General features: G+C 40.1%; 3 protein-coding genes across 3 annotated transcripts in view; all 3 read right to left on the bottom strand.

The window, feature by feature from the left end:
- Positions 1-4960, bottom strand: part of gnav1 (guanine nucleotide binding protein (G protein) alpha v1) — a 38358-nt gene extending 33398 nt beyond the window's left edge. The window contains exons 1-2 of the mRNA XM_074694878.1: positions 4420-4960; positions 4006-4097 (exon numbers count right to left, since the gene is read on the bottom strand). Of these exons, the coding sequence (XP_074550979.1) occupies positions 4006-4097; positions 4420-4546 (219 nt within the window). The 5' untranslated portion in view covers positions 4547-4960. The remainder of the gene's footprint in view (positions 1-4005; positions 4098-4419) is intronic.
- A 1730-nt stretch (positions 4961-6690) lies between these two features.
- On the bottom strand, positions 6691-17031 carry pcyt2 (phosphate cytidylyltransferase 2, ethanolamine). Its single transcript, XM_074665555.1, has 12 exons — positions 16720-17031; positions 12452-12540; positions 11558-11719; positions 11291-11442; positions 11122-11163; positions 10831-10969; positions 10639-10721; positions 10302-10379; positions 9820-9885; positions 8786-8851; positions 8091-8179; positions 6691-8006 (listed from the first exon to the last, which is right to left on the bottom strand). Exons 1-12 carry the CDS (start codon positions 16842-16844, stop codon positions 7889-7891), a joined length of 1209 nt encoding a protein of 402 aa, XP_074521656.1. The 5' UTR covers positions 16845-17031; the 3' UTR covers positions 6691-7888.
- Positions 17032-17719: 688 nt separating this feature from the next.
- Positions 17720-22247, bottom strand: sirt7 (sirtuin 7). The gene is made up of 10 exons (XM_074690576.1): positions 22063-22247; positions 21805-21942; positions 20755-20859; positions 20606-20676; positions 20429-20501; positions 20230-20328; positions 19792-20028; positions 19559-19639; positions 19377-19483; positions 17720-19177 (listed from the first exon to the last, which is right to left on the bottom strand). The coding sequence occupies exons 1-10, from the start codon at positions 22165-22167 to the stop codon at positions 18973-18975; spliced, it is 1221 nt and encodes a 406-aa protein (XP_074546677.1). The 5' UTR covers positions 22168-22247; the 3' UTR covers positions 17720-18972.
- Positions 22248-22320: the final 73 nt, after the last annotated feature.

Genomic DNA, 22320 nt, shown 5'->3' on the forward strand with positions numbered 1-22320 from the left:
TAACCTTAGACTGTGCTGTGAGCTGTGTATAACAAAGGAGGTGTGTGTTTATAGATTTCTAGGCTTCACTGAGTTCACTAACCCGATCTTTACTGCTGGATCGGGTGAGACAGCTAAAAGATTCAATATTCTGCACCCTTTATGAATAAATGCTCACACTAACACCTGAATCAACAAAGACCCAGGATGAAAACATAACTTATTTCATAAGTGTTATTCATAACAGTGCGCACACACTCACACACACACACAGCATCAGTGCTGTTGACACAGAGTTGTGTGTGTTGGAAGAGAATAAAGGAAAAAATCTCAGTCCATCAGCCTGTTAGCAGTAAAAACAACACTGTGGCCTGAGGCTGCAAATAAAGGAGGGATGAGACAAAAGGAGCCCCCTGCCTTCCTTCCCTCCATTTTTTCCTCTAAAGCAGGCCGTCCTGTCAGGATCCTGATAGAACACAAACCTGGACTCACAAAAACAGACATGAGATCTGTTCTCACACACTGCTGAGAGAGGAAGTTCAAAGGAAAGTCCAGTTTCAAGAGAAGGATAACCTGATCAGCTGATATCTAGACAGATGTTTACTGCTGTGCCCGACACACTCACACACACACTCACACACAGAGCAAGATAGCAAGGGACATTAGAGACACACACAAGCCTGATAGAGAATGATGAGCTCATGTTTATGTGTGTGTGTGTGTGTGTGCGTGTGCGTGTGTGTGTGTGTGTGTGTGTGTGTGTGTGTGTGTGTGTGTGTGCGTGTGTGTGTGAGCAGGAGAGGGCGTGTTCTGTTTGCTGTGGGAGGTTGGGATGGTCAGGGCAGGTTTGTGGTTTACCGTCATTTTTTCCTCCAAAATAAGGGCGTCACCTGAGAACAAACACGCAGCCAACTGACAGCAGCGGCAACAAAGAGATTCAACAACGTAGTATTAAGCGTGTGCTAAAGCACGCTTGTACATGTAAAGAATCACAGTGAACTGGTTACATAGTTGTATCCGTGCAGCATTCAGAGGTGTTGTAATCTGTTGTGTGTGGATTAAGCAGGAAATACCAAAAGCTGCCTCTGACTGATTTATGACTTTTCTTGTTCTCTTCATTTTAAATTAATTATATTTTCCATCTGTTCAGTAGAAAGTCACTCTAAATGCTTTTAAGTTCTTTTCACAACAAAGCATTTATTAGACATCAGTTCCAACTCGGTGTTAGGGTTTTTTCCAAATGTTATGTCATGCACCAAATTTTTCCAATTCTTTGTTGTAAGATCGGAAGCAGTTGGTAATGACCTCCTTAGTGCTAATTAGCATTACCTCACTAACACAATAGTATGGGAGGTGGAGTCTTCAGTTATCAGGCTCCTCTCATTTGGAATCATCTAGTTGTCAGGGTCCAGGAAACAGACACTCCCTTTCTCTTTCTCTACTTTAAAGGCTTAAAACTTTCCTTTTTGACAAAGCTTATAGTTAGAGCTGGATCAGGCCTGGATCCGCTCTTAGTTACAGACTTAGTCTGGCAAGAAGCTCCTGGTTCTCTCTCTTCTATCCCGTAGTCAATAATTTCAGATTTGAATGTCTTATTAAAGTTTCTGCCAATAGATTTTTTGGACTCTCTGAGCTCTCTTGTCTTGTAGATCCCTCTGGATCGTTGCTGCTGTGGACCTGACAGGCTCTTGCTGCTACGGCTATAAACAGTCTCATCGTTATCATCCTGGCAACTGTAAAACTAATATTAAATTCAAAACTCTGTCCCTCTCTTTAACCAAAACATGGTCTCAGTGCAGGGGTGGCCAACCAGTCAGAGACCCAGGGCCACAAAAATTACCGTGGTACTACAAAGAGCCACATCACACACGTGGACTTACAAACGTACTTCCTCTCACACATAAACAAAATTACATTAAATGAAAAGCAGCACATTTCCATCTATCTATCTATCTATCTATCTATCTATCTATCTATCTATCTATCTATCTATCTATCTATCTATCTATCTAAAAAGCTATGAGCACATGAGCAATCGAGACGATCACATGTAGAGAAAAGAAACCGAAACTTAAGTATCAATCTCATCACCCAAGTATTGATCAATACTAATCCCAATGTAGACATCAATATATCAATATTTAAGATGGATCAGAATACCACTACTCATAACCATATGTATATCTATGTATGTTTTTTTAGGAATGGATCAAAGAGCCGGACACCAAAAGGTAAAGAGCCACATGCGGCTTGCGAGCCACAGGTTGGCCACCCCTGTCTTAGTGGATGGCTGTTTAACATAACATTAGCCAGGTCTCATTTAAGGTATCTTAAATGAAGGCAAAAAAAACCTTGAAAAATAAAATACAGGGTTAATATCATCAGCGCCACCTCAACAGGAAAGTCTGTTCAGAGTCCTGCATCATCTAACAGTAACATAATAAATTAAAGACTGATAACTGTTGACTTTGATTACATTATTGTATCACATGAGTCAGGATGACCATATATTTTTATATCAGTATTTTATCTTGACTTATAAGTGCTAAAAAGCATGGGGCATTTTAAAGCTTGAGTTTAGATCAAGGTACAGCCTCCCTGAGCTGCTGCCACGACTCTGGGCTTTTCTTTTGAGTACGTCGGAGTTATTCTATTATAGATGTAAAAAAAAACAAGCAGCTGTAAAAGCACAAAGCCTGCCTGAAATATGGTGTGAAACTGTAAAATCTGAACATAGAAACAGTTGTGTCATGGTGCAACAGCTTTAAGAGTTTAATGTTTCTTGTGATTTTGATCATTTGAAGTCATAAAAGAATTAAATTCACCTGCTTGTGAAGATAAAGGCATAAAAAGAATTCAAGGTTCAGGAGTGACCCTGGATCCTATTTGCACTGCAGTCCAATAACAGACAATATGACGCTGTGTTGAAAGAGTGAATCGCAGATGAAGTGACTGAGCAGCAGCAGAGGAGCAGAGAGCACGGCACAGGAGGAGTCTTTAATATCTAGGAATGCATTCAAACATCCCAGCTGGTTGAAAAACCAAGAAGACCTCCACATGCAGATCAGTGTGAAAAAGCAGAGCCATGGCCCCTGAGCAAAGTCAGGGAAAAGTGTTTTCATTTTAAAGGATGCTGATGTGTTAAATATGAGTGATTGTAAAACAGAATCTCTCTGCTCCTTGGAAACTAATTCCAGCTTTTTACAAACTGAGCACATGATGAGTTGTTTTATAAAAGTTCAAACTTTGCCCTGTTCATATTTATAGACAGGCACTCTTTAAGTGACTGGACTGTTATTATGTAGCAGGTCTCTGAAGCATGAGAAAGGCCTCTTCTGTCTTCACATACTCATTTTGCAACGAAGGAGGCAGAGACAGACAGACACACAGAAGACAGAGGAAAGAGGAAAGGAGTAAAAGTCTGAGCAGAGGTTAAAACAGCACAGACAGGGAAAGAGATAAGCTGTCAGTTATACAAGCTGATGGGTGAAACTTGTGTGTGTTGAACTGTTCCCATCAAACCCCTGCATGCACAAGAGAGGAATTTGGCTTGCAGTTTTTCTCTCACTCAATCATACACACACACTGAGTGAGACACAGTTCGCGAGCCAAACCACTGCATACCAGCTTGGGACTGACCCGGGATATCAAGAGAAATCTCAGCCCCCCAAAGAATCCATGCATCGCCTCCTCATTTCTTATGTCATCAAACCTCAAATATGATCTGTCCCCTTAGACCGTGAAGATCGAAGTCATACTTGGACTAAATTAACTTAAAAACAGTGTGCTGGTTATTAAAGTCATTGATTACTCTGTTCTTTGTCCCATGATAAGAGACAAAGGATGATTGTAGTTGAACTGTCTAAAAACTATGACGCCAGCTGTACTGTATGCTAATAGACTTTTATCTGATGAAAAGGACCACCAGTTGTGTGTGTGTGTGTGTGTGTGTGTGTGTGTGTGTGTGTGTGTGTGTGTGTGTGTGTGTGTGTGTGTGTGTGTGTGTGTGTGTGTAGATCTCCAAACCTTAAAGCTGGCTAGCTCTTGTTTGGTGAATCCATTACTGTGAATGATCTTCATCTGTTTGACCAGAGTACTTTTACCACTCTCTGCTGCACCTGTAGGAGAATACACACGGGGTACACTGAGTCTCTCAGCTAATAAGTTAAAAAGAGATAATAAAATGTTTATCTCTATATAATGTTTTCATTAGATCAGTTGTGTTTGGATTCTAAAAAGTGGATGAGTCTATGTAAACCAGTGAAGATGGTAAACTGTGCAGCCTGCAGAAACAGAAGCAGAATGACACACACTGTAAATCATCACAGACATATCCGTGCACATCCTGTTAGGGGGTCAGCAGCAGTTCAAGAGCTATATGATGTGTGCACACGTGCCCAGGTAGATTAAGGTGACTCCATTTAAGGATGTCCTCCTCACCTAGCAGCAGTATTTTCACCACATTCATCTCCTTCTTGGCGGACTCGTACAGGTCCCGGTCTATCTTGGCGCTGTGGATCTTCGCCTTCTTCTCCTCCGTCATTTCGGTACCGAGGCACAGTCCCATCCTGAGCGCTCATCTCCCCCCAGGCCCAGGACTAGAGAGGCACAAAATCCGGTCTGGGAGTATCTCCGTTGGTTTGTTTCTGTACGCTGCTTCCGAGCTCGTCGCAAACTTCATCGAGTAGAGAAGTCAACCTTCCGGTAAAAACAGGTCCAAACATCCATGAAACACCCTCCAAACTTAGACCAGCAGCATGAAACCGATTCCTAGCATCGCCTTTTGAGTTTTTCCTTCTTCGTCGATGTCACATTTTAATGGGTAGTGACTTTTCGGTGATTGTCCTCCATGAAAACACCACAGTGTAGTGTCACTGTGCTCCACTCGGCAGTTCAAACTCTGCTCTGCCGCCTTGGCAGTGGTCCCAGATTCTCCCAAAGGTGCCTCCCTCCTCCCCCTACAGCCTGCTGCCCAGATGGAAAAGTTTTGGACTTCCCTGGGAAGTGACGTGCCGGGGGACAAATCTGCTGAGTGAGCAGTTCCTCGATTTTAACCTGTTTCCTCTGAGAAAACAGGATAGCTCTAAACACTTTGATGTCTGACTGGCAGAGAGGAGGGAAACTGAGCAGGGAACTGTTTCTGTACTTCACCTGTACAGAAAGGTAGAGCCAAAGGAAAGGTTCTACTTTTCCCCCAGCACAACCAAGATAGTGTAAGTATAAGTGTCCTCATTGTTTGCTACACTTTTCCTTATTGTAGAAACATTCAGACACAAATGAGTGGACTTTTTTTTATTCGCTGCTCACATCAGACAAATTTCAAATTAATCAGAATTTTTTTCTTGCCCCTCAAAACTTAAGGGAGACATTTTCAAATGATATACCTGCATCAGATGACATCCTGCCCTACTGTTAGGAAGCTGGGACCTATTTGATCAGGATTTATCCTTTAGCTCATACATTCAACAGATTTCAAAGACAGTTTTTTTTTCATCTCAGCATTCAAAAAGATTAGGCACATCCTGAAACTTCAAAATGATATAGGAAAAGCTACTTCATGAATTTATAACTGTAAGAGGTCGCCCTAAGAGGTCTTAAAGACTCCTCAGCTGGTCCAAACCACTTCAGCTTGAAGAACAAGAGAAAGAACACCTCTTCTGAGTTGGCCACTCAGGCTCTCCATAAAATATGGAATAGACCCTATAACTCTATTTCTGATCTGGAAAGCTGTTAATAGTAATGCATCATCTGTTACAAATCAAAGTGTCATATTACTCATCTAGAAAACTACACTCCTAGCATGTAGGCCCTTCTTGTTATACCTAAAGTAGTATGGGAGGTCCAGCCTTCAGTTATCAGGCTCCTCTCCTTTGTAATCATCCACTGGTGAGGTGAGGGTGATTTCAGACTCTCTCTTTAGTTTTTAGAGTGGGCTCAAAAATGTCCAGTTTGATAAAGCTTACAGTTACTGCTGCCTCAGGCTTAGACCAGCTACCTTTGAATCTTGTCGTCCCTCAATGGGACATAACTGACCAAAGCTCTTTGTGGGGGTCCCTGAGCTTCCTTGGCTAAGGTTCCTCTGGATCATTGCTGTTGACGCACTGCTGCAGGCTGTCTACAGCTGTTATAACTCTTAATATCAATCCCTCCACTATTATGACTGTTGCAATACTAATATTTATTTTAGAGCAGCTCCACTCAAACTGCTTTACATGATAGTAAACCTTTTGACTCTCACTGTCCTAAACATTACAGTAAATTTTAATGTTTTACTGTATAAACCTATTTTTGCTTGTGGCTGTTGAGCATCCTTTATGAAATGACTGTGTATCTCTCCTGTTTTTTACAGAGAAAAGCAAAGCACTGTCCTGTAAATGTCTGCGTGATGGTCTCTATAAAGAAAAGCACTGTGAGGCTCTGTCAGTGTTCCTCCAGAGGCTCCTTCTGGGCTCTGTGGATTGAAAGCTCTTTGTGTGTGTAACTAGGTGACAGCGGCTAGGTTTTTGTTTTAAATCTGAGGGCACCATGAGAGGGACTGGACTGCTTGGGTTTTGTGGTTTCTGAGCTGCTGTGGCCTCATTACACTGATGCAATGAACTGTGAAAATGTGCTGATCCAACAAAGATCTTTGTCATAAAGCTGCACCATGAGCTGCACACAGTACAGTACTGCTGTACGACAGACACCAGAGGATGCTTTACAATATGAGCTGTTTATTTATTAAAAGAGTTACACAGTATTAGCGATTCAGAGGTTGAAAATTCTTAACTTTGATGAAGAAACTTTTTTGTTATTGAGCCTACCACCATCCCATACACACACACTTAAAACCGTGCACCGTCTCACACCTTCATTTGCCCCAAACAAACAAAAACACACAGTGAGCTTCATCAATTCAAAAGGTTTGCATAAGCTCACAGACAAGGAAACTGGGTCCCACTATTTCAGCTCTTTGATTGTCTTTTAAAAAGAAGAAAAGAGGACATTCTAGTTTTCTGAAACACATTTTTTAAAAACAGATGAAAAGACGTATTAATAAACAGCTTTGGAGACACTGGTCAGAGAACAAGCCAAAGACCTGAGATAAGCTCCATCTTCAGGAATGAGGCACTACTGACTTTGACAAACACTAACCTTTCTCTCACACACATTCTTTCTCTATCTCTATCTATCGCTCACACACACACACACTCACACACACACACACACACACGTTTGGTGCAAATTCAGGCAGTTACAAATTTAAAACCAGACTGCATCACACATCCTTTCACAGAGTAGTCACGTTTTGTCTTCTCAGGAGGAATAACATCATAGTGGTTTTTAAGAAATTCAAACAAATGTGTTGATGACAAACACCTGACATCAAGCTTACTGACTGATGACACCGCTAAGACTGATCATCACAAAACTAAGAGTTAAAAATTTAAAAACAAAACTTAAAAATGTTAAGATTCATCAATAAGTTATGGCTTGTTAAAAACGTCATACGCCATTTCTACACTTCAACAGAGATGGGTAGTGTGAGGTTTGATGGATAAAAACAACACATGACAGGAGGAAACATTGAAAAGTCGTCTGTGGGGGTTTAAAGGGAATCTGAAGAGAAGGTTGTCAGGTGTTGTCCCGGCAGATCTGTTCTAATCCCATTGGGCCGGACGGGTCTACACAGATGGAGAAGCTAACACGGCAGCATTTATCACTCTCTCTCTCACACACACACACACACACACACACACACACCAAACATTCATCAAGATTCTGAAATAGTGGACTTATGAGAATAACTGGCTCCGTCCTGGAAACAGGCCCACTCTACACTGACATCTCTGCCATCCTCTTGGTCTGTCTTTTCGAGTCTATCTCAAGAAGCTGAGCAGACAGACACAGGGCCAGTACTGAGGTGTTACTAGTGAGCTGACTCAGCTGAAGCCTCACTCTGATCCTGCTGCTCTTTCCTCTTCATTGCCTCGATCACCGCCATCTCCTTGGCCTCTTTCTTTTGGTTCCTGGCTTCAAACTGCAGCCTGGGAACGAGACAGTGATAGTGTTAAACCTAGAATACAAAAACTTTAATATGTAAGTTCATTCAAGACTGTGGAGTTCCTGACCTGTTTGCAATGATTCTCTGGACAATGTCATCTGTTGTGAGATTGTTCCCACTGTCGATGGTCCTAAATATTCCCCTCTTCCTCGGCTCCTGAAGACAGAACATAAATATATTAATTTAGATAACTTAAGGAATGAGTTTTCTTCTACACAAAAAAACCCCGACAAATAAACCAAAGACAGAAGACTGTAAGAACACTTATCATTGTAGAAAAACACTTCTGTAAAAATGGAATTGAGCAATAACAATCATTCTTTTATGTTTCATCAGTTTTGAAATATCAATGTCAATCCTTCTGTTGAAGAAGACAAAGACATCATTCAGGGTGCCATCATGCACTGCAAAAACTGAAACCTTAGCTGTTCTTTGGCGTTTTTGAGTAAAATTGTCTTATTAGACTTAATATGAGCCAATTTCTCCTCACAAGTCCAGAAAATAATCTAATTCCAGGATGGTATACACACTTAGCTTTTGTCTTATAATATCTTGGTATTAAAAAATAGAGTGGCTTAAATTTCAGTTTTGTAGTTTTGGTTAAGGCATCCATCTCAACACAGGTTGGGCCAACTTGTTTAACTGACCACATCATGATAACAACACATTTTCCTTTTTTGAAATCTTACATGACGTATGAAAGCAGTGCATTCATTCAGTCAGTTATGGTACACTTTAACAGTGAATCCACTCTGCACTCACAGCGTAAGGGTCTGAGCTGTCCTTGTCTGGAAACACTTCGGTCTTGCCGTGACACACCAGGTCCACCTGCACAGTTACACAGACACACTCTGTTGAAGCTCTCGTCATGTAGAGGAATGTACAGAAGATTCATTTTGAAAGCAATTTATCTACACTTTATTCATTTCGCTTTTTATGTTCCTCTGTGAATTATACAGAAACTGGTGTCTGCTCTGAGTCTTTCCAAGGTAAACACATTAAAACAGTATCGGCAGTTGGAATTCATGGACAAACATTACTCATCTAGACTCTGAAGTGGAACTTTGGGCATTACTTGTTTTATGTTTTATTTTATTTTTTTCAGTTATCTTTTCAGGCTTTTTATTTCTTTAATAAGAGATGTTACGATCATGAATAGAGGAGGAAACAGGGTGAGGTCAGGGAAAGACGTGCAGGAAACAGGCCCCCCGCTCAAGAGCAAACTTTATTGAGTGTGACCTAGACAGCTTGGCCATTTGTGCCCAGAGCCTCATTTGTTCAAGATTTGCAACTGAGGATCGAGAAATGTTGTTTAATATATTTCATGGTCATGTACATTTAGTGTCAGGCAGATTTCTAAATGTCATTATTCCTTCTCTCCACAAGGGGTCACTGTATGTTTCAGTATGGGCAGGACAGCTTCAGCTTCACATTGGCTAACAATGATGTGCTGGTTTCCCTTCTTTTTACGCAGCATAGAGTATGTCTCAGAGGCTTTTTGGAGTCTTCACTCATTTACTCTCTTATAAAATCAAAGGAAACTACATCTGCATGGTCATTTAACTACAAATAATTTAACTACAGACTCTAACACCGAACCATACGCTGAAAAAGGCTAACCGTCAAAAGTTTATATGCAATTTCTTGTGGTTTATTTTGTGTGTAAAAAAAGTAATACTGTTGTTTTTGTGGAGAGTCTGCTAAGTCTTTAAAATGAACAGAAAAATTCTGGTGGAATAAAGGTCAGAAAAAGTAATAATAGCTTAAAATGAAGCGAAGTTTTAAAGGCACCTCACCTTAAAGTGATCCAGCAGGTCTTTGCCCACTGCATAGGGGGCCCCGATGACAACCTCTGATACATACTGTAGAGGAACAAACAAAAACATGGCAAAGAAAAGTTAGATGGTTTTGTTACAAGTGTAACATTCTTCACTCCAGTATGTTTATAAGTCAAAGTGTAAAAGACAAGTATCTCTCGGACATAACACAGCTTAAAGCTGGCTCTGTTCTCACTGCACATCTGTAAGGAACAAAACTGATGGCCCACTGCTGTTTTATGGCTGCAGACTTACATAACATGTTTACTTTCTATAACATTCTCAGATGTTTGAACATAAAGACAGACACAGAGAGGGGGCAGAGGCAGAGACGGGTTGTTCAGACAGCTGAACAGCAGGAATGAAGGGGACAGAGTTGAGTTCAGGCTTCAGTGCTGAGAGCAACCATGTGAGAAATCCATCCCACTGGGCTGAATGTTTAAAGGTCTGAGAGGACTCACCCGGCAGGCCAGGACACTCAGCGTCCTCTCATGGATGTTCATGATTGGATAATTCTTCCCCTTGTACCGATTCACCTCCTGAAGTGGAGAAATACACAAGTTACTCTTCTGATTTCATCTTTGAGACAACCACAGGTGAAAAAGACGGAAGATTTCAGGGCTACTTTTTCACTCTAACTCCTAAGACTTTAAAGAGTTTAATGTTTAAGCCTCTTTCATCTCCACTTGTTCTGAGTGCTTCTCTTGAAAACTGCTAACACAGCAGTTAACAGGGAATTTCTCAACCTGGTGTGAATAATTGGCTGAGATTTTTGCAAGTGTGTGTAATTTAGTGTACCTGGTCAAAGTGCAGACCCACAATGACGTAGGGTCTTTCAGCCTGCTTGTAAACCATCTCTAAGAAGTCGACATGGCCGATGTCTGCAAGGAGTGAGTGGTTAAGGTAGCAATAATAGGAACATGGAGCAGAGATGTTACACCTGACAAAGACTGTGACATCAATGAGGTTGTTTCTGTGTGATAAGGATACGGAAGAGGTCAAATGCTCCAGCCACGTAGATTATGGTGTCTCCGGGCTGAGGCTCCTTTCCTGAAGCAAATTGGATGATCTTCTGGGATGTTTGGAGGAACTGAGACACCCCTGTCCAGGGACTGTGGCCTTTAGGACCCTTGATCCCACAAGAAAAACAAAGTTTTACTTAAAATACAAATACAAAGGCTACTTTTCCAACGTAGTCATCACTGTTCATATCCTGATGTGTCCTTTCATGATTTATGTAAGCTACAAGGTTTAATCAATAAAGGTGAAAAGCTACCTCACCTTGCCAAAGTTATCTGTGTGCTGCTGGTAGTCTGGGTTATCCTGCAGAAATTGTAAGAGACAAAAAGGTAAGACCAGCATCGACTACCTTAAATACATGTGTCACAACTACAGAGAATACAGAGAGCAATGCTGTTTGATCACATACCACAAAAATGGCTGAACTCACCATGTTGCTGTGATGAGCTTTGGTCATGAGAAGCATCCTTCCCACTAGGTCAGTGGTGGAGACCCCCTGTGTACGTCGACATTCCCGGTATCGGCCTTCCCGCTTCACCTCTGCATACGTGTCCTTGCCGTCTACTGTCAGTGTGATGTCATCTGGTGAACACAAACACTGAAGTCAGACCATGATCACATCTGCAACCTCATTCATAACTCTTTTTGTTTTGAATACAACAGACAGGAGTCAGAGAGCTGCCCCCTGCTGGCTCACCTCCGTGCACACAGAAGTCACAGTTGTATTTGTCCAGAGTCTCCAGTGTGGTGACGTACGGTGCTCCCTCCACTATCTCATCCACCCACTTGATGGCCCGCACCATCTTGTACCGTTCTTCCTGAGTGAACACAGGGGGGCCTTTGTGCTTGGAAATTTCAGCTTGGAGAAAAGTGAAATGGGACTCAGTGTTAGTTATTAACACTAACTTCTGCAATGATCAAATGATAAATGCTCATGGTTTTTTGTCTTACAAACTCTCTTCCAGCTTTGCTTTATGCTTTCATACTTGTCCCCTATTAACCCAACTTTTTTGACATGACTTTTCAACTTTTATGAGTGTAACAGTTAAATTTGAATAGCTTTTCTTCAACACTTCTTTGACCCTTATTCACAAGCAGCTTTGAAAAAACAGATGTGAGTGGATTGAGATCATTTAAAATGTGAAGGCACACAGACAAAATTCCTCTGGTTGGTTACACTGAAGGTCTGTTTTCTTTGACATACAATCATCAAAGTTTCACCAAGTTATGTAACCAACAAAACATAAATATTACATCAAGGTAGAAAAGTTGTGTTCTGTAGGTTACATTATGTCAAAAAGTGTCTATGACATAGGTTTATACACAACTTTTAGAAGTAACACAAGAGCTGCTCCTCTTAAAATCAGTCTACAAAAAGAGTCACTTAATGATTTAGTAGTAAGCTGCTTTATCAATAAGTCATGTCTCATTTTTTTTAAAATCTGATTTGGGAAACAACTGTGCTCTTGTTTTAAAAGAGCCAGACTGGTCATTCAGAGCTGTGTAGCTGATCAGCGTGATAACATTTTATTCAGAGGAATGATTCCCTGTAGTATCCACACCAGGATGCGTGTTTGTTTGGCAGACCTACCGTCTGTATGAACTCCCACTATGAGGTAATCTCCCATGCCTTTGGCCTGTCGTAGCTGGTTGGAGTGACCGTAGTGAACCATGTCATAACTGTGGAGACAAGAAGAGACAACTTATCATCAACAAGAGATGCGTAATCACCCAGACAAAACATTTCAGAGGAGCACAGGATATAAACAAAACATCACAGATAAGAGTTGAAATAATTGTTGCCCCTTAAATGTTGTTCACACCCTCAGCTACAGGATGGCTTGGACACAAAGTCTTCATCATTGTTTTCAACTATCTTTCTTATTTTATTCATTTTTATAAAAATTGTGTACGGTGAATGTGGGCTTTGTGATTCCTCAAACAGTTTAGACAACAGACAGGTTACATTTGTGACTACAGGTAACAGTGATAAAGGTTACTGAGAGAAAGGTTATGACCAGATACACCCTGTGTTCAATGTGCCAGTATTTATTTGCTATCTGCAGTTCAGTAACATCTGCTGTTAATGTTTGACTTTTGTGAGGAAGTTGATGTCAGTTCTCCTCATTGAAGCTTATTCAGAGAAAAGACAGACTTAACTAACAAAACACTTGATCACTAATTGCCAGTCTGAGCAAGCATGAACCAAATGAAAAAAGTCATGCTGATAAAAGTTCTTATCTCTGCTTTCACGTTAAGTTTGTTCAGGAAGTCGATTAAACATAAACGTTCAGTACTCAGAACACTGTGAAGTCCAGAATATAACTGTTTATCAAAGCATAGAGAGTTTCCTTATATAATGCATTTATAGCCCATCTCATAACATATTATAATCAAAACATTGATGATCTTCATTTTGAGTTTTCTGAGTTTACATGTGAAAGGAAAAAGTAGAAACAGTAACTTTCCTTTCGTGGATTTTCTCTTTTTATCAGTATCAAATCATTCACTTGACTTTGAGATCTCTACTTCACCATTTTAAACACTCCTCTATAGGCCTGTCACGATAACAAATTTTGCTAGACGATAATTTTCCAAAAGATTATTGCTGATTAACGATATTATTGTCAATATCATTTTGATTTTTTTTTTTTCATTTTTTCATTGATGTAATTATGATAAATTGGATAATATAGTGAGTACACCATATCAAAAGCAAGAAACTTTAATTTCTTAAGAGTATGAAACTGTAATTAAAAGGTCAGGATCTTTAAAATAAAATAAATTAAACAAAAAATGTAATAAGTTTAACAAACAAGAAAGAGAAAAAAATACAATGAAAATGAAATGGACTCTCTTTTTTTTTAGAAAAAAAATACATGTCAATGAAAATAATTAATACTAATCAAAAACAATAAAATATAGACCCTGTCTCTAAAGAAAAAACGAAACTCCCCCAAAAAAACAACAATAAAAACTATAGCCTAAATAAAAGGGAGTTTATACAGTTCCTGAATTGTTTGTAACATGTACTTTTTCCCAGTCAATCAGTACCGTCTGTCAAACATTTTTTACATTTCTGGCTTTCAACCGTATTGAAGGGCTGCATTTCTTTGGCAATGTAGCTGTCTTTGAGCGCCCACCATTTGGCGCTTTTATTTCTATTTACTTTGCAGACCAAAACCCCCAGTAAGAGCGGATTGTCAAAGAACAAGGCTCCGCTGCACCTCCCCTTCTTCTTCTTCATCGCCACTATTTTCAAACAAATGCGACATATCAGCTCGTTGGTGTTCATGAGCTCACACTTCGTTCATTCTGATAAAAAAAAAAACAAAATATTCCCACACTGGGACTGTGGCAGGAGGCTTAAGAACCGTATCTTTCGTGCCATCACTCATATTAGCGAGTGTTTCCTCCTTACCCCTCAGGACGCTCGCTTCAGCTCTCTCCGTGTGTACGCGCGAGCAGCCCCGTCTTCACCCCAAAGATCACATTTTTGACAGATGCTCACTCTGCTATATCCGCTAAATCCGCTATAGAACCTATGCACCCTGATGTTAGGAAAGATAGATGTAGTGAGCCATCTTCTCATTCAGCCTCTTTGGTTGAAAGAGAGGAGGAAAACAAACGTGCATGCATGTGCCAGTTTATCGAGGCTGGCAAACTTACAGAGGACGTTTTTATTTATCGTTCGGTTAATTGATTTATTGATTATCGTGACAGGCCTACTCCTCTATGTGTACACTTCATTTACTCTGTACCACAATGTAACTTGTGAGTTTGATACCAGAATAGATTCCCCCAATTGAAGTACCTCATCTATCGCTGTGCTTCCACTGCACAGCCCTCTCCTCACTAATGACATTACTCCAAGCTGCTGGTGTGACTCTCTCATCCATAATCCCCCTACATCCCTCACCTCACCTGGCCAGGATCAGCTTGACACTTCATGCCAGTTTGAACAATCTTTACTTTTAAATATGATGTTAATGCACATGAGAAGTGCTTGTCATCGAATCATTTAGCAGTCATATGAGTAACAGTTTTAGGACTGCTTTGATACACAAGAGAAGAGAAACATGGATCTAATGCTGTCTGGTTTCTAGATTCACTTTGGGATAATTTTCCAAAAACATTTGATTTTGGCACTCCAAAAATTCCTAAGACCCAATGTGTATAAGTCAACATGAGGTCTTTATTTTCTTATCAGAGCATATTGTTTCCATATTTCCTGACTGTGTGCTGTGATACTACCCAGTTCCTGTGAACAGAAAATATCCAACAATGAGCTAATAAACTAGAAATGCTTGTATTGGACTTCAGCCAATATTTAAAGATTTTTTTTTTAGCTGATCTTGTTTCTAATCTTGTGGGGCCATAAAGGATCCTATACCATGCTGACAGGTTGGTTGTTAAGAGCAAATAGTTTGTTAATTTTATGTGAAGCAGTGGATGCAGCTTTATTTCTTAGCTGATGTTATTTAGAAGCTCCTGTTTTTTTTTTTTTAGAATAACAGTTCTTGAGACGCTTGAATAAAGTGGTGTGTTAAAGGGGTGTTGTTATGCTCCTCCCCCTTAGACTTGAGACTAAAAAGCATTGCAAATGTCAATTCTGCTGACTGCTCCCTATGCTTCAAGATACTTCCAGGCAGCTGACATGATGGCGCATGTAAGTTGTCACTGTGGGAATATGTTTTACATGTCAGCAGAACTTTTAAATCTGCTTGTAATGAATATTAGCATATAAGCTCTAACTGATAATAATACCCTGCATGAATAAAATGCTGTAAGAAAAACTAAGGCACTACAAATAGAAGGCTTGTTGAGTATATACCACTCAATGATATGTCCTCCTTCAACCTACCAAAATGAGGAGACCACTGTCCACCACAGTGACCTGCAGCTATTACGTCATACTGAACAACATGTGCACTATGCTAGTTATTTATAACCACCACATGAGAGGGGTCATGTTAAACTAGCAATCAGCAACTGGTCATCTCTCTCTTCAGCCAAGAGGTCCAGACATGTTCAGGCTGTCTAAGGTTATCAAAACTCAAGGCAAATGATTTACTGTTCATTTATTTGATAAAAGGAGCCTCTAACAATCTTTATCATCTATTGTTTAAAAAAAATGTTACAACTGAACTATGTACACCCTCAGATCCATGATATTTGAGAAGCAAATATCACTTATTATCCCTCAGATCATTTGGCAATACACTTACACACTTACAATGAATTCAAAATAAAGGGTATTCTCATGGTCTTGTCTTTGTCTTACCTTTAAAGTACTAAAGTGTCACTCAACTCTGGATTAAGTTTCATACACAGCGCAGTATTATTCACACCACAGTCTATGAGGTTATGGTAATGGGGACAGAGAGGACAGTGTTCCAAAACTCACTCTTTGCTGTATATCTAATAAAGACACACGGCTGAATTAGATGTATATTGAAGATTAATGTGGAACATGTTGTGATGTAGAGATGGCCAAACAGATCTGATTTAATAACGGTGCCGTCTTAGCCAGCCCTAAGTTATAAGGGCAGGGCAGCTGGAAGAATAAAGGGGCAAAATTGTAGTTATTCACTGTTTTACAAAACAACAACGAATTGGTAAAACCAGCTACATTAAAGTGGTAATTTAATCTATCACAATGCAATTAAATCATGAAAAGGTGAAACTCCTGTTGCTAAGTTACAATCTGCTAAAGTAAGTGGCTAGCATTAGCATTAGCATTTTACTCCACTGTTGCTTCCTGCTATTCATTACATAACAGGCATGTGTGGAATTACAGCCTAAGTAGACATTTAGAGAGCAGCACCGATAGTGCCAATGTCAGGGAGAGACACTCACCAGCCGTCACACCATAACCGTACGACCCGCTTCCTCTTCTCTGGGCTGCACACTGATCCCCCCGGCTTACTGTAACCGGCTTCATCTCGCTGCTCGTCGGTCGCGTGGTGGCCGTTTTTGATCATATCGACAAGTTCACGAAAATAAAATATATTCCTATTAAAAAAGTTAAGGTAGAAAAGTATTTCTCCGTCTCAGGTTTATGTGATGGATTATTTCAGAGGACGTCTTCTATTCGTCCCAACCGCAACCTGAAGAGTCAGGGATACTGCCCGGCCAACGCCTCCAGCCTGACGTCACATCGGACGGCTCGTTGCGTGTGCACTCAAGTCACGTGATCATATGCGACCTATAAACAAACACTTCACAGCAGGGTTGAAGTCTCTTCCACTCTATCTTCTCATACCAAGTTTACTCCACAACATGTAAAATGAGTAACATAAATTCCACTACTATTTTAATGCAGTTATTTGCATATACGTTTTTTCAAACTGAGAAGTGATAGGCATCAAAAGACTTAGCATGGTTGTAGAGTGGGGACAAAAGAAAGCCTAAACTTTGGCAGAAAGTACACAGGAGTCTTTTGTGCAATATTTCCAACCACTAAGTTCTGTTTCGTAGAATTTAGAAAGTTACAAAGAAGTAAGTCACGGAATGCGTTACATTGTGGCCCTAACTTTTCTCTCGTAGGACATAAAGATTTATCTTTCAGTCACTGTGAGTGACTGGAAAAGGAAAAAGATTTTAGTTTGAGGTCATGTACTCCTCGATAAACAGTAGGCAAACTGGACTCAATCTGTTGATCACCCAGATTATACTAAATGTAGGGACCTGTTTTTAATTGACTTGACAAAATGTAAAAGGCAAAAAAACATTATATCTTACAAGATTTAAACAGCTGAGTGTTTGGTATAAGATAACAGTTAAATCTAGGGTGTGTAGAGTCTATCAAAGTGTGCTGAAGAGAAACTGTCAATTCAAGAATCATAGCAAACAACAGTACATAAAAAAATCAGAAACACTTTAATGTCTCACAATTATTGCATCTTTTTTTGCAAAATACTACTAAAACCAAGTTGTATTCACATTCATTTATAACTCTGGCTTGAGTGTTTGGAATATGAAACATTTTGACTATTGTGGCACGTATAACATCTGTCACTGTGCACAAAGCAATGTAAATATTTTCAATACTGGATATTCCTGAGACACATTTTTCAATTTGTTAAGTAAACAGTAACTTTAACAAGAAAAATAAAACAGAACAATAAAAGATATAAGAAAAAAAAAAGACTTTTTGTACACAAAATAAGAGACAGCAGCGTGCAGACTCTGCACTGGGATACAGATGTAAACATATGGTCGGAAAATGTAATAACTTTAGTAAACAAAGGTTCAAAGTAGTAGCTGTACTACAGAGCCTGCAAACCTGAGGAGAGGTGACAGTTCAGCTAGGGTAAACTGCTACTTCAGGAAATAATTTATGTAAATAAATTCTTATAAAACAAATAACACAAAAAGCTACATTCAGACACAGTTTCAAACTTCAAGAAAATCTCTAAAACACATGTAGAAACTGACTTAATCATTTTAAGTCTCTTACCAGTTATAGCTGTGCAGCCAAGAAACGAATACTGGTCATAAGAAATCAACTGATATTCTTCTGGACTACTTCTAGAAACAAACACCATGTCACGTCCAGTGAGCTAACATACAGTATCTTAAGAGATCAGTGTTTCCAACACATGATGATACTTCCAGCAGCATGTTGCACCTTGAATAAGTAACTTTAGAGCACCAATTTACAACTTGTTAGAAAAACAACTAACATTTAATCCCTACTTAGAGCTCTGCTGGGTTTTTTTAGAAGTTGGAGCTTTATCTTGAGCAAACACATGGCACACAGCAAATGATCTGTTGGGGGTGTTTGCTAAATCTAACAAAAAATATATCTAAGTATCACGCACCTCACCTTTGACACAGTTAGCCAAGGTTTCTTTAAGGTGTAATAATCAAAGCAAATTTGGGTCAGGATGATTTAAGCTGCAGGTTGTACTAGTTATGTTGATTTTGCAAAGTGTCATCTGCATATTACACATTAACACACACACTTAGAAAAACACTCTTACTGCATTTGGTTCGCCAATGAGTAATAGCACCTTTGAGTCCATCTCACTGTCATGATGGGACTGAAATTTGAATCCATTATTGGAAAATATCACTTCACATATGTCATCATTTGTGTCCTCAAAACTACACCGTTTTTTTCTTCTTCCTTCCTTTTCCATATCCCCGTCCAAACCAGCCACCCTGCACAGACCTGCTTTCTTCTGTCATCTCCTCACAGTCAGGTAAATTATCCCCCTGCCCATCAGGGGGAGCTATGATCTCACGTGTGTAGCTGTCAACTTCTTCTGGCAGCAAAGGTGTGGCGAGACTGAAGATGGGGTCCTCTGCTCTGTGGGGACAAAAGTTACACTTGACTTGGAGCCAGAGAGCCTGACTTAACTACTGTCTGTGCGTTTGAGAGAGATACTAAAATAAATGTGCTTTACTGCAAAAAAAAAAAAGTCTAAACAGCTAATTTCATAAATATTGGAGAGATTTGGGAGTTTGTGTTGTGAAAGTCGAGTTAACTAAAAACATAAAGTCCTCACCGGTCATACAAAGGAATCTGAATCCCCAGTTCCTCCATCAGGAGTCTCATGACTTCATCACACTTGCCATTAATTTTCAGAGCAGCAAGATCATCCTTTGGAGTCCACTGGAACAAAAGCACATCCACAGCTTAGGTGGGAGTTTATTGACATCTTAGTTTAAATGTAAAAGCTCAAAGTACCTGGAGGTTTACAATGTAGAGTTTTGGCCTTTTGTTTGCCGGTCTGTTCATGCACCACAGACAAGCATATTTCTTCAGCACCTAGAAGAGTGAAAACAGCTTGTCTGAGTGACAGTTCCTAAAATAGTCTAATGCATCTTTCCAGTGTATAAAAAACCAGCCTCTGTAATCAATAATGATAAAAGTATAAATTATACACCGCATGCAGGCACACTCTGATTTATAAACCCTACCTTCAGACTGGAGCCGAGACAAAGGATAACGTCAGCCATCTTGGCAGCCTCTGCAGCTCCCTTCCAGTTAAGAGGTTGCTCCAGTGTTCCACGCTCCCCAAAGTGCACAATGGTGTCCCTGAGTTCCCCTCCACAGTGTCTACACCTGCGACCCGTCCCGTGCCTGTGCAGTGAAGTCCGCTCTGTCACGTCAAATAAACGCACATACTCCCTGACAGGAGAGCAGGATGTACACACCTGATGGAAACATTAAAAACAGCTTGTAAGGACACGTTATTAAACTCTCAGCATTAGATAGAAAACAATAAATCTGTTGAAAAATCTCTCTAAAGGCGCAAAAAGATTAGTTCTTTTATTAAGTAGTTAAAGGGACAGGTTTGTGGACAGTTTTGAGTACCTGAAATTTCAACATTCAGGGTTTGTGTGTGTGTGTCTCACCTCGATAAACATGTTTCCATGAAGCTCAGACATAGCTTGTCTTGACAGTCCACTTCGCAAGTGAAGTCCATCACAGTTTTGAGAAACAACATGCTTTATCTTAATTGAAGAAGAAACACACACCATATGAATGTACCACTATGTGGGATAATGAAACATCTATCAATACACACACACTAATAATCTCAGATTCACACACCAGCTTCTCTTTGTGCAGCATCTTTATGCACATGTGAGTTAGGGTTGGCTCAGCTTTACTCAGGTCAGATGAACTGTTTGTACAGTGAGACAAGATGGTATTAGCAGTGATCATCTAATTCACATTAACAGAATGTGCAGCATTAATCACACCAGATATAAAAGATCCACCCCTCACCTGACCGTCTGTCCTTTCTGTAAAAGTGTCCACACTCCATTAGGACCCCTGTAGTCTGGGATGGAAGCAGCCTGACAGAAAAGACAACATCAGTCCTGTGAAACCTTAAAGAGCAACTAGGGTGTACGAAGCAGAGTGAGTGTACGTACCGTACTGATTCCTGCTCCAGTGTAAACCACCAGGTGTTTTGCTTGTTTGACTGCATCAGCAAGCTGCCTGACTTTAGTTTTCAACTCATCAGCATCATCAAATACCTACAAAGTCCACAGATAAGATTAGTGCATGTTGCCAAGTAGACATTTGAGCCTTAAAGGTCACGTAAACTGTCAACATTTTTTTTTACAAGGACTGTGGATGGAAGCTTCTACTTATTGACGACTGCACAAAAAAAGTGAGACAAGGGGTTTTTTTTCAGCTTAAGTTTACTTTAACTTCAAGTTTGATCAAGTAGGTGAATCCTGTTATGCCTCATATGAACAATTATGTGGGATCAAAACAGTAAGTAAATATAACCACTAATGTTTACAGACATTACAGCTTTACACTTTTACTCTATCAGCTTAAGTATGATTATGACCACTCTAATGCCACACTCCAGACTGTCTGTGTGTCCTTCTCTCTGTCTGTTTTAGGGAAGTTTGTCCTTGTCACAGTAACTTCTAAATGCTGCAAAGGTCTCTACTCATTGTGGATTTGGATGAAGTAAGACCTCTCATCTTGTCTTGGTGTTGTATCTCTGTTGATAATACAACATTAAAAGATCTAGACCTGTAAATGTTTCTAAAAGTATCTTGTCATCGCATTTGATGTGATTTCACATAAGATAAATAAAGTCTGATTCATTAAATTCAGATTTTCACAGCACCCATTTTGCTCATTTAGCCTTGTTCAGGATCCAACATTGATACAAGCATTAAGGCACTAGAAGGAATAATCAATATTCTCAACATTACTGAACTGACTAACTTACGAAAGCAAAATGTTGATGTGTCTCTGCTATCTTTTGGCACTTTGCTTTAGGATTTTTGTTTTGTAGATTGCAGATTGCTGGCAACGCTTTGCAGTTTGATAAGTGGCACTTTAAGAGTTATAAACTGCTGAACACACATGAAACCTTCTCATTCTCTAACTTCAAGATCTACACCAACTAGTTCCTACCCAGCTAACTACCCGGATAGCACACACTCGGTTGGCCTCACCTCCTCCTGCTTCCTCTTCAGCACATTTCTGCGGACCTGTCTCCTGCAGAGCTCCTCCACAGTGTCTCTGTGCAGCAACAACACCGCGGCCTCCTCCTCTGACCGCTCAGCCTCAGGTTTTTTCAGAACCCGTCCAACCTTCAGTTTAAAGGGAAAATAGAAAAAGTGAAGGATTTAAAGACACCAGAGCCACTTTAGCCGGCTGCTTTGCTCGACATAGCTAGCCTTAGTGACAGATCTTCGCCCGACATTTCTCACCAGTCTGAATGTTTTCCTCTCGCTCTCACGTTGAAGTATTTTGGCTTTTTCCAAAGCCTTCCTCTCCGCCCGAACAGACAAACCAGAATCTGCCTCTTCTGCCATCCTATTCAGATATCAGCTGAGAAGAAGCTCAATTCAAAACACCAATGATCAACGACCGAGGAGTTCAATGGTTTCCGTTCACATCCTTGACCCAAATGCCCCACAGCGCCCTCTGCTGTCTGGAGTCTTAACATGATTAAATGAAGCTTTAAG

Source organism: Halichoeres trimaculatus, unplaced genomic scaffold (genome assembly GCF_033239565.1).
Source record: "Halichoeres trimaculatus isolate MK-OKI-2021-1 unplaced genomic scaffold, fHalTri1.1 fHalTri1_scaffold_2, whole genome shotgun sequence".
Classification (NCBI taxonomy): domain Eukaryota; kingdom Metazoa; phylum Chordata; class Actinopteri; order Labriformes; family Labridae; genus Halichoeres; species Halichoeres trimaculatus.

Coding starts and splice junctions, on each gene's coding strand:
- sirt7 (XM_074690576.1), bottom strand. CDS start 22,167: ATGGCAGAAGAGGCAGATTCTGGTTTGTCTGTTCGGGCGGAGAGGAAG. Junction 20,677..20,754: donor CTGGAGCAGGAATCAGTACG/GTACGTACACTC, acceptor CTTTTCTGTCAG/GCTGCTTCCATCCCAGACTA. Junction 19,640..19,791: donor GTCTCGGCTCCAGTCTGAAG/GTAGGGTTTATA, acceptor TCACTCTTCTAG/GTGCTGAAGAAATATGCTTG.
- pcyt2 (XM_074665555.1), bottom strand. CDS start 16,844: ATGATCAAAAACGGCCACCACGCGACCGACGAGCAGCGAGATGAAGCC. Junction 11,720..12,451: donor AGTGGGAGTTCATACAGACG/GTAGGTCTGCCA, acceptor CTTTTCTCCAAG/CTGAAATTTCCAAGCACAAA. Junction 8,180..8,785: donor ACAGCTCAGACCCTTACGCT/GTGAGTGCAGAG, acceptor TTCTGTCTTCAG/GAGCCGAGGAAGAGGGGAAT.